This window comes from Amblyomma americanum, chromosome 3 (genome assembly GCF_052857255.1).
Source record: "Amblyomma americanum isolate KBUSLIRL-KWMA chromosome 3, ASM5285725v1, whole genome shotgun sequence".
In the NCBI taxonomy this organism is placed as follows: Eukaryota; Metazoa; Arthropoda; class Arachnida; order Ixodida; family Ixodidae; genus Amblyomma; species Amblyomma americanum.
In genome coordinates, this window is record NC_135499.1 from 222,055,314 (window position 1) to 222,067,589 (window position 12,276).

Sequence of the window (12,276 nt, forward strand, 5' to 3'; positions counted from 1 at the left end):
TCTTACTCGACAAGAAAGGCCCGAGGGGACTACAAATTTATTTTCCGCCAAAGAAGTCTGTGATCTTTGCCTGCGTGCGCTTTGTGAGCAACGGCCGCACCGATTTCTCGTAGGTCTGAAGTGCGTCCAGCGCGTCTTCCGTCCCCTCGTGTGCGCCGGCAAAATGTCGCAGCAGATCGAGAGCATCCATCACCTGACCTGCTGTCGGCACGGGAGCTTCGGCAACTGCAGGGTCGTCGGCAGCATCTTCAGCCGTCACTCCCTCCACGCTTCCTACAAGCCGCAACATATCGGCATCAGTCAAAACTTCCGTTGTGACTGCGTTTGCGTCGGCGTGCACGTAGTTTGAGAAACTTATGCCTGTGGGCACTTCATCCACTGAGCGAAGGTGTTCCCAGGCATCTTCATCCTCGTGCACGGCGCTCGCGCAGTCCGGACCAGTTTCGGCAGTTTCAGGGCCTAGTGTACCGAAACCGGCAGTCCTGAAGCAGTTGACAATTATCAACGGCCTCAATGCTCTCCAAGCCGCCGCCACCATCTCAACCGCCATAAAAATATCTATTTTCGTCTCGCGCTTCAGCTCCAGGTTGAGGAGAACTCTGTCGACGACTCGACGCTTGTATGCGCACTTCACGCTATTAATTATCCCTTGATCCAAGGGCTGAACCACGGATGTTGCGTTTGGGGGGAAGTAGCGGAGCTCCACGCTGGTCAGCTGGTCAGGGCTCCATCTGCTAGTCAGGAGGGTTAGCGGCGCGCTTGCTCGCTCACACCACGTCCGCGTTCACGATAGCAAGGCTAGACTGATGGAGGCCTAACAAGCTGAGCTTGACAAACACGTGCGTTCAAAGGCACGGGGAAATCCGCACAAGAGCGAACACAGAGCACAACACACAAACACACACAAAAAAAACACGCGAACTGCAACAGCGCCATCTATGAAATGTGGCACGAAACTTTTTTACTGCTGGCGCCATCTCGTGAGCTCGACTCAAAATTAAAACTCGTTTTGCGCCGCGCAGTTTGAAAAAAGCGACGGGATGAAGATGCTCCGCGCTGTTACCGCTGACTCGCAATCAATAAATTTTGGGGTGCTGTCTACAAAATAGACCAAAAATTAACACTTTTTCACCTTTATTTCTCGAAAAAAGGTTCGTTAAATCGGGACAGATCACGAAACCGGTTTCGTTATTTCGGGTTAGTCAAAGCATTGAACCCTATGGGCGTCTGAGGGGGAATTAGGATACCTTCGTTAAATCGAGATTTTCGTTAAATCGGGTTTCGTTAAATCGAGTTTTGACTGTACTGTTTATAAGTGCTCAGTTGAGGAAGTGGAATTTGAAATGTCACTTTCAAATACTGTAGCCTCGTGTGCAAAATTTTGTTCTCCCCATCGCAAGACAAAATAGAATTTCAGTGAAGGTGTGCATAAAGTCAGCATCGTTACCGTATTTATTCACATAATTAACCCACTCGAAATGAGCTTCTCTTAGCATGTTCCATAGTTTCGCACCGTCCACAACGCAGACTTTGACGGCACACCAAGATGCTGTGCACCTATAACATCATGGCATGTTTTTCTTTTGACAAAAGCTCCTGCAGGGGTTGCATGCTTGGCGAATTTGGCAGAGCGAGCCCTTGACAGGAGTGTTGGCGGCAGTGCTTTGCACGGCATGCTGCTGCGCGCTTGGCTGCACCATTGTATGCTTAGAAAGTCTGCCAGTGCTTAAGCATCGGACAGGTGCATACCATATTTCCACGGTTCTGTGTGTACCCGTTTGCTTTTTCTTTTTTTTTTATTATTTAAAAATCTCAAGGTTAAGGGTATGACTTACAATCGAAACCAAAGCACTGCACCGTCAAAGAGTGTCAATAGTTGATAGAAGGACCGCTGTTCCTACTGCGGTGGCACTGCCACTCGGAATGGCATCACTTCCGGGGGCTGTACTGGTAGAACAGTCGAAACTATACTACCCACGCATAGTTTCTCTTTGGTGCTCTTTGGCTTTGTTTGCTTCATTTTACTTGACTGCCGGCCATGTTTTACCAGTTCTTACTGTGGTGGCACTTTTTCAATTGTCATGAGCGCTCAGAGTCCGGTAAGTTTTCGGTGCTTGTTCATGGCTAGTACATTCAAGAGGGCTGTCATTCTTTATGCCGAAGAAATGAACAACTATGTTCCGTGTCACAAGTTCGACGTTCAGAATGGGTGGTGCAGGTGTGGCAGCTGCTGCAAAGAAAAATTTTCAGCTGTTCCACGCGATGTCGTGGTGCAGTTGTCTGTCAGGTGTGGGATTTCGCTGGATGACAACATGCTGTCGGTCCGCAGAAGCAATGACAATGGCAGCACTAGTGAGGACAATGGCACAGATGTGGATGAGTGAGTAGTCCTGTGACTAAGTCATTCTCGTTGTGTAATGTGCCCGCAAGCACACCTTTTTTTTTTCCTCGATATGTGATATGGGGGGGTGGACTTACGTAACAGATGACTTACACTTGTGTAAATAAAGTAGCACTTTAAACTAGGAGAAAAGCATAGCAGTTTTTTGAACAAGGATGCTATAAAGCATCCTCTACACTTACATGCTTTGGAGGAAGCAGGACCTTTCAGACCAAGCGATTTGGCGAGCTTGATATCTGCAGCAAAAACTCATAATCCCTCTCACCCCCAGCAAACATTTAAACATTCACATTACACACTCGTAACCTTCCTGCGAGTTTTTTAACCTTGCTTAAAAAATGCGTGCCTAACCTACAGGGCCAATGTTAAGCATGTTAGTTTTATCTCGCCATGATACAGCAAACACCTTTCAAGTGCAGGATGTTACATAACAGCGACCGAATAAGGCTGTATGCATATGGAACTTTAATTCTCAAAAAAATAAAAATCCTGGAGTATTTTTTTTCCCACCTCGCATAATGAACCCTCCCCCCAAATTGATGTCAACTTTTTTGGGAAAAAAATGTGGGTTCATTACGCGAAGAAATGCGGTATTATGAGGTTACCAAACAGTTATAATTGCTAGTAGTTACGGTGGAATTAGTCGGCTCGTATGTTTGTAGTAAAAAAAAATGATACTGCCGTCCCATTTTGTCTTTCATAGGTGTCTGCATATTTCTTTTGTGTTAATATGGTGAAAACCTCGTTAATTTGACCCCTACTAATTTTGAAATTGAGATTGTCAAGAGTAATACCCTGATAATTTGAGCTCTGTTAATTCAAAATCCCAGGTAATTCAAAGAATTTCTGCAGTCCCCTAATTTCTAATGTAAATTCCTAATGAGATATTACTGCGCCAGGGTGATGCGTCAGAAATTGTTTGTGACTGTGCAGGGACTTGGTGCACCGGCAAACTGCATGTGCAGCCATCCAGCACATGTCCCTGGGTGTGTACGGGTTTGGCTGTGAGGATGCCCTGGTGCACCTGCTGAACTACGTGTGGCCCAACATCTTCGAGACGTCGCCCCATCTGGTGCAGGCTTTCATGGGCGCAGTGGAGGGACTGCGACTGGCCCTGGGTCCCATCAAGATCCTTCAGTACTGCCTGCAGGTACTGCTCTCAGAAAGTCATTCTTGGGGACTAAGAAAGCCATTGCTGTGGTACGGTGACGCCCAAATGGAGTTGTAGTTAAAAGTAGCCATAACTTGGATTATGCCATGCACGAGGATGAGAAGATTAGATCCGACTCAGTTCTGCTTGTTGCTGCTTATATTCTGTGCTGCATGCGTCAGCAGTTGCATTGTCTTAGTGGCGTACTTTATTTTGGTAAGGATCTCCCAAACAAAACACTTCTTAGGAATCTGGTATACTATATTCATGATTTCATATCAGTCATCACCAATTTTGTTACTGTATCTGAAATAAATACAGTTGAGCCCACATATAACGGCTCCACTTAAGGGGGGAGACGGCTCTTTGAGGTGAAAAAATCGATTTTTCAAAAATATAATTTTCGAAATCTGCAGCTGTTTCTCTACCACCCTGTGAATTTTCTAATCTCTAGAGCCAATATTTGGGCTGTAAAAGGAGTATAAAACTTCGATCCGAGCTCGCTCTTGGCAAATTTTCGCGCAATAACGGGGCTTTTTCCGAGACATGCTATTATCGTTTCACTGCAGTGATCGCGGCCATCTTGGTCTTGTTTGGAAGAGCTGCTTTTCGTTTTCAATTTCGCGCAGTTCCTGCTCCTTTATGCTTATTGGATGAGGGAGAAAATGCCGCCAAAAAGCAGTCGCAACGCGCGATGCTATTCGCTAGTCGGTGCACGTGACTGAAAGCTGCTATCTGATTGGCTGAAGGGCCTCGTGTCGTCTGCTGGAAGCGTCTGTTGAGCCCAAGCGGTAGCCATTTTGTCAAGGTGTGTTCGCTGGTGCTTCTCGCGACGATGTCAACGCCGGCGCCAAAGTTCAGCACGACGCACAGATATGGAAAAAAGAGGAAAAAATCGCTCATTAACAACCTCAAGAAGAGCGCCACGGTCACCTCGAGCACCGCGGACACCACAGGCACCGTGGGTACGCCTCCGCCAGCGGATCGGGAGGTGCCGACCGAGCTAGGCCTAACGGCGCCGCCGGTCGCGGAAGCCTCATCGGGCAGCGGCCGTGTTCGTCGCGATACCCGAATGCTGCAACCTTCCGAGACAGAAGAAAGAGACAAAAAAGCCCAGGAGAAACTTCAGGAGATGGCATCAGCGGCAGCAACAGAGCGAAAGGCAGCATTCTTCGGTGCAATGGGAGACGCCGCAACTGCCCCACCCGGCGACACCTTCTCCATCGTCAGCTTGCGCTTGGGGAACGAGAAAATCTTCAGCGCTCACTCAAAAAGCGCCATTTTAATAACTCTGGTCAGACAGACTACCTTCCAGGAGGTTATTAAGTGTCTGCTGATGCCAGTATATAAATAAATTTGAAGTACTTTGCCATAAACACCACTTCGTTTGTTTTTGCTGTTTTTCTCAAAATGGAAATTTTGGACTCGTAGCATGTCCCAAACTAGCATATCTCAGCAGCTATGGCAGATAGAACCATAATTCTTTTTTTAGCAAGTAGCCATATGTGTAGTCTACACAATGCTGGGAGTAGAATTTGTAATTAATGTTCAGAAATTTTTTAATTTGCTCTAGTTTTTGATTGCAAGTTAGGCACTATTTGTACCTTGAGTTTCAATGTCTTTAAAAACTACTTATGATAGTAAAATTAAAAAACTGTTTCCAACATTGTATTCATTTCTGTTTCTAGAACCCAACCAAGTGCAATTTATAAACTTCTTAATGTGTTTTTTCTCTTAATTGTTCTTATTAGTGAGAAGGGTGTAATTAAGTGTATCTCAATAAGTAATGATCCTATCATGAAACCAATGACATTTTTGGAATCAGCATGAAAAACTAGTCATGGGTGTGCAGTTTGATTAAATTTGGTGCAGAAACAATTTTTTTCTTTAAGAGTAGCCTCCCCCCTTAAGACGAACTTTTGCTTATAACAAACAAGACCTGCGCGACCGTCAAAGTATACATTGTTTCAATGCCACAAAATCACACGTATAAGGAACGTCATCAAGCCCTGCTGTTACAGCGAACGGACGGCGTAACCCGGCGTCGCGATGCGAGATAACCTGCCTCCGACCCCTTCGCGCGCCCAGCGCGCGGCATGTTTTGCCGAGCCTCACCACAAGCGTCGCAGGCGAACTGCCCATCCCATCAGGCCCCATTTCGTGCCGCTCTCGAGCGAGCTACCCTTCCCCGCCAACGCGCCTACCAAGATCGCCCTCCCACCCCTCCTCGCAACTCCGCTCCCATCTCCTCACTCTCTTGCAAATCTGCACGTGGCCTCTGCGATCAACCGCGCCGCCACCGGTGCCGATCGCGGAGGCCACACTCCGTGAAGCAGGCCTTTCGTGGGAGCCCATAGGTGGCTGCACTGACACTCACGGACGCCCCCCATTGGTCTCTCCTCTGGTGCTGTGCGTCTGTATCTTTAGCTTGATTGGTTTGATTGCCACCTGTGCACGTTGCACGCCTACCCCATCGCGCGCTTTCGTCAATGTTGTTGCGGTGCGGACGTTTCATTGGCTTCGTTCAAGTCTCGGGCCCTGGTTGTAATTCGGAATGGTGGACAGGAACACAGTGCCCATTACCATTGTATTCAGCGGTAGAAATGATGAAAGCGGCCTGGGCGGAGGTGACGGCCACTGGCGAGCGGAACTGCTTCCGCAAGGCTGACTTCGTCGGCACAGTGTCTGATGCCGAGCCTGATGCTTCAGAAGATGACCAGCCCGGCTGTGATTTGTGGCAGCGCGTCGTCGACTCCGACATGAGGGGTCATGACATTGGTTGGAATTTTATTTCTTTCGCTGACGACACCGACACCGCAGAACCGTGCACGGACGAAGGCATCGTTTCTGAAGTGCGGGACGAGAGTGACGCCGAGGAATCAGATGAGGATGAAACTTCGGAGCCAGCACCCATAAGTGCGCCTGTAGCAATGAGCTACATAGAGAGCCTAAGACAACGTGTCTATGCCAAGGGCCTCGGCAGTAGCATGCTTCTGCATTAAATAAACTGGAAACCTCTCTCATTGGATCTGCGCTGCAAAAACAGGCGTCCGTCACGGACTTTTTCGCAAAGAAAAAATTTTGTGTTTTGGCAAGCAACTGTCCTTAAAGCTGTAGTCCACTTACTACGAACTTCGGGATATAACGAACGGCCGTCGCGTGACGCTCATGTTCGTTATGAGCCCGCGGCTCGACTGTATTGCTGATCAATTTTTAAAAATTAATAATGCAATTCGTTACAATTATTTATGCAATTACAAAATAATTGGACCAAAGAAATAAGATTGTATTCTCGGAATTTTTATATTCAGGTTAGCCTTTTTTTTTTCCCATACGAATTCTAGATGATGTGAATATACCGTATAAACGCGTGTAAGGGCCGCACCCATGTAAGGGCCGCACCCGTGTAAGGGCCGTACCCCATATTCCCAAAGGAAATATTTGAAAAAAAAAAAAAATCTGTGTAAGGGCCGCACCCAAACTTTCCAGGAAACACGCAAGAATAGCCTTTGAAATACATGCGCACAGGAGCTTCGAGGTGCCGCCCATGGATGGCGCCCGAGGTTGCGGGTCATCAATCATCTTTTCTTCTGCCGCGAGCTTCTGCTACTGTACTTCCGCTATCCGTATCGGCATCGGTATCGCCAGGTCTAACTTTGTTCTGTTCTGGCTGTCAAAGCATGCGTTTTGGGTGGTTGTGTTAGCGTGGGCGCTCGGCATAGTGGTTGCTCTCGTGCGCTGTCGTTCTTCACTTTTTCATGAACTGCCTCCGAGCATTGTCACTGTTGCACGATGGGCAAGCACCTCAACAGCTACACGGCGGGCTTTAAACTGAAAGTAGTGGAGTTCGCTTTCGAACACGGCAAGCGTGCCGCGGGCAGAAAATTTGAAGTGGACGAGAAGTGTGTCCGACGATGGTGCGGACAAAGGGATGCGTTGAAGAATACCAGCTCCAAAAAGCGCGCTTTCCGAGGCAAGCCATGCAAATTTCCTGAGCTAGAAGAGCTGCTATGATATTCGATGGAAGTGCGGAACAACGGCTACGCGTTGACAACGGACATGCTGCGCGTGAGGGCACAAGCCTTGGCGCGTGCTAAAAGCATACCGCACGAGGACTTCAAGGCTAGTGCCGGCTGGGTACGAAGATTTCTGAAGTGGAAGGGTCTATCATTTCGGCGAAGGACCACGCTGTGCCAGCGGCTGCCCCCCGACTACACCGACAAGGTGCTCAGCTTTCAGAAGTATGTCATCAGTCTGCGTTGTGAGCACAACTATATATTTTCACAGATAGCGAACGCCGACCAGACCCCCGTGTGGTTCGACTATCCCGAGAGCTGCACAGTTGAACTGAAAGGAAAGAAAGGTTTTCGTGCGGACAACCGGCGCGGAGCCCCAACGGTGTACCGTTATGCTGTGCGTCACCGCGGACGAGCGGAAGCTGCCCCCCTATGTCATCCTGAAAAGAAAAACGATTCCTAAAGGCGTTTTCCCCAAGGGAATTGTAGTTCACGCCCAAGAAAAGGGCTGGATGGATGATGAGCTTGTGCTCGACTGGGTAAAAAGTGTTTGGGAGAAGCGCCCAGGCGCCATGCTGGCCCGACGATCGCTCCTCGTCTTGGACAGCTTCCGCGGTCACTTGACGGGAAGGGTTAAGGAACGCCTGCGCGGTATCCACACAGACATGGCCGTGATACCGGGCGGCCTCACCGGCATGCTGCAACCCCTGGATGTAAGCGTCAATCGGCCTTTTAAGGTTGAATTTCGAAGGCAGTATTCAGAATGGATGGCCAATGGCAGTCACGACGAGAAGCCGACAAGGCGTCTTAAGAGGGCACCGCTCGCGACTGTGCTTGGATGGATTTTGTCCGCGTGGAATTCCGTGTCGACCGACATTGTAACCCGGAGTTTCAAAGTGACCGGAATTTCAAACAGTTTAGACGGGACCGAAGACGACTTTCTGTGGGCTGAACATTTACCTGAACACAGCACCAGCTCGGAGTCTGAAGACTCCGTGAGTGATGCCTGAACGGTAAATAAATGCCGCGCATTCCAGATTGGTTTGCTTTCACTTGAAAAAAAAATTTTTTTTCGAAAATCGCGTGTATGGGCCGCACCCCGAAATTTGCCCCCCGAATCTGGGAAAAAAAGTGCGGCCCTTACACACGTTTATACGGTGTTTCGCGTGCTCCTGAAGAATTCTAGCAAGGCAGGAATATGTAAATGGAAGCATTGCAGTAAAGTGGAATCCCGATTATGCATCCCTCATTAATATGATGGCGCATTTTACGACAAATTGGCTTGGGCCCTGTTGCATTACAATTCATTACAAGCCCTGATTATATATGATGGAAAATTTTCATATTTATTTGCATAATGGCACACGTTTCTTTTTTTTTTTACGAAAATCTGAAGGATTAGGGGGTGTATTTATTATGTGGGAGAAAATCGTTCTTTCTGGCCGCCAAGGCACGGTGTGCTTTTATTACATGAGTGCATCTATTATGGGAGTAAATATGGTGTACTCACACTGCCTCAATGGATGACCGGCAGAAACTGTCCTTAATGAATCGGGCTGGTGAAGCACTAGTTGTGCCGCCTTCAGTATTCTGAATTGAAATTAAGCTGTGGTCTTGTGCGCAGTAGTGCGGTTCAGCACACAACTGGCTACATTAGAGAGATAAAGCATAGCGCGATCCGCTCCCATGCGCCGCCAGTCCGCACAAGCTGATTGCTCCCAACTCAGCAGGTGTGCGTGCAGTTGGCCGGCCTCACGGCGATCTGCGCACGCGTAGTGGGTCCTCGGAGAAGTGGATTATGGTAGCCTACTGTGTTCTGTTAAATCTCTTCAGTGAGTTTCGATAGCGGCTCTGACTCTGCACGTGCGACCCGCGGCCATGCGAGAGAAGCTGGTCTCGCCTGGCCTGATTTTTCACTCACTTCACTCATGAAGGCCTTACGGAAATGAATTGTACATTCATTTCAATGTGAACTTATTTGGTTAGCGATAATGGGTAACAAAGGCATCTTATGATATGCAGTGGCTAGTTCCAGAATGCCTTTTGCTGTGGATTTAATGGGTAGCATGTTATGCCCAGCGACACTGAGCAAACTGCTTGTTGCGGCTTGGCGAGCCGAGGGGGCCTGCATGTTCCTGCACGAAGTGTGCCGCTGCCTGGTGTAAACTCTAGTCTTCCAAGCCAAAGGCAAGCATAGTGGAAATATTTTCTCTCTGGTGCGATCGCCTATTACAGGCTCGACTGTGTAATATAGGGGAGGGATGGCGATCCTTAGTGCAGCCTTGAATGTCATGTCGCTAGCAAGTCCGTACTGCATGTCGTGAAACATCTTAGAAGATTTTGAGTGGCCCTATTTCTGGAACGTCATGAAAACCATCGACTTCCAGGCATGTGTGGATCTACTTTGTTTTTCTTAGTGTGGCTATTATTAATGTGCAATAACGGGAGTGCACTCTTGCTTTGTTTTCCGAAATACTTCCTGTTACTGCGGTCTTGGCATGAATTCTCACAGGAAAAAGACGGGCATTTTAATGGCGCGTAGGAAAAAAAATACCTTGTATATTTGGACAGCAAGGGCAGCAGGTGCATTTATAACATAATGCGTCCATTTTGCAGTACTTCCAATTGTACAACGGTTTTGTGCAGTCCCGTGAAAGTCGTAGAATTGGGGCTCTACTCTTGTTTTCACAAAACATGCAAAAGCAAAATGTGCTTTAATGTGTTCTGTGCCAAGGCATTCAGCGCCAAGATTTTTGCATTTCATAATAGTTGGCATCATCCATTGGCTTGCTCCTGGCTGTTCTAAAACATGCTATTGTTGCGGATTTTTTGCAGTACATGTGTGGTGTGTAAAGGTATGATAAAAGGTAACACAGGTGTCCCCTGCTAACATTTCTTGTGATCGGTGCATGTTACAGGGTCTATTTCATCCTGCCCGGAAAGTGCGAGATGTCTACTGGAAGATTTACAACAGCTTGTACATTGGAGGCCAAGATGCCTTGGTGGCCGGCTATCCTCGTGTGGTCGACGACGGCCGCAACAACTACATCAGGCATGAGTTGGACTACATTCTGTGAAAAGGTTTCTTCCCTCTCCCTTTCCTCCTGGCCCAATGTTGTTCTTTGTTGTGCAGCCCCCATCCCATCTCTGTGAAATAAAATTAATGTCCCTGCGAAGGATGTGTATGCATCTGGTGTCTGGGAGGAAAGGGTTTGTGCCACCGTCCTATCGGAGCCCATTATGGGCTGCTGGAATGTGCGGCTTGTCCTTTAAACAGTGAATGGAAGCTCCTGTGTAAGTTGCAGACGTGGTTATCATTTCCTGCATGTTTGAGCCAGGCTTTGCTCTCCTTTGTCTGCCCTTTTGTATATGCCGAGCAGAACAACGACATCATGTGAAGCCTGTTTAGCTGCACATGTATCCTTTGTCTTAGTCTCGGGCCCCAGATAATTGCAGCATGCTGTGCACAGCATATTATTCATAGCTGAAAAAGATTGCAACAGGTTTTTATCATGATGGTTCAACGCGTATTACTTTTCACAGGATGATAAACACAACAACAAAAACATTGTCTGTCGTTGTTTATTGTTCTGTGAAAAGTTAGGCGCGCTGAAGCATCATGAACAGCCTACTAGGCCCAATTCTCGCCATTTTAGGTTTTGATCAGCGTGTACCTGAGGTTAATAAATTTTACTGAGCGTAGCTGTGTTTGTTTCCACTGGTGTGCTTTGTTGTTGTCGGTGCCAGAAGCATTGGACTCTGGCATTGTGCTGTGTTAGGCCTTCTTTTTTGTTTGGGGTGCGAGACAGGATTTGGACTTTTTTGCTGTACTCGCAGTCAACTTTCTGTGACACTGCAGCCAGGGTTAGACGGTGCAGGGGAAGGAGACCAGCTTTTGTCCCTGTGCTGTGTCATTGCTCCAAGTAGTCCATCCAGTTAGCAAGGTTTTTGTACCCCCCCCCCCCCCCTCCCTCCTTCCAGGAACTCTTAGCTTCTGTTGCCTGTCAGCTGCTTCCTCCCTTTCACCAAATCCTATAGTTGCGATGGGTGGGTCACGAGGTCATTCTCTTGTTGAGTGCAATAGAGGGATAGAATCTTTTGTGTGAACTTGTTGGGCTTGTCACCACCCTTCAAGTCTATATCTGTCTTGGAATGACCCATATGCTTTCGTCCTCCAGCCTTGAGTTCAGTGTATAGGAAGCTATCCGTGAGTATAGATGCAGCTAGACTTTTTGCAGTGGATGGGCCTCATGCGTGGGCTACTCTGCAATGCTTAGAACTGTTCGCTAAAATGCACTGTTTTTACCATCAAGACAGTCATGTTTAAATAAAGCACGGCTCGCAGCCTCACTCATTCTGATTCCTGCCACCGGCAAGTATGTACATTGCTATCACCACGGCCAAGTTGTTTCTTCACTGTGTACAAGTCTCATAGTGCCGGCCTGCATGTTGTCACCACAAGGGGACAATGCTTTAAGGTGCACGTGAGCAGCCTTGCAGATTTTTATTGCCTTAAGCAAAAGCCACAAACTGGCATCACATATGGAACAACTCTGTGCATATTGATGCATGTGCGAGTATTCGAAATTTATAAAAGTGATAATTTCGAATATTCGGTTGACTAGTAAAGTAGACATAGCATTCGATCCGGATGTTTGGTGTTTGAAATCTCCAAATATTCACTTCAGGTGAATAACGTTTCTGGAACA

The 12,276-nt window shown here is 47.7% G+C and overlaps 1 protein-coding gene across 2 annotated transcripts in view; it reads left to right on the plus strand.

The window, feature by feature from the left end:
* Positions 1 to 11,932, plus strand: part of Sf3b1 (splicing factor 3b subunit 1) — a 45,335-nt gene extending 33,403 nt beyond the window's left edge. For both annotated transcript variants that reach the window (XM_077660124.1, XM_077660125.1), the window contains 2 exons: positions 3,335 to 3,551; positions 10,486 to 11,932. In XM_077660124.1, coding sequence (XP_077516250.1) covers positions 3,335 to 3,551; positions 10,486 to 10,644 — 376 coding nt within the window. In that variant the 3' untranslated portion in view covers positions 10,645 to 11,932. The remainder of the gene's footprint in view (positions 1 to 3,334; positions 3,552 to 10,485) is intronic.
* The last annotated feature ends 344 nt before the right edge of the window (positions 11,933 to 12,276 follow it).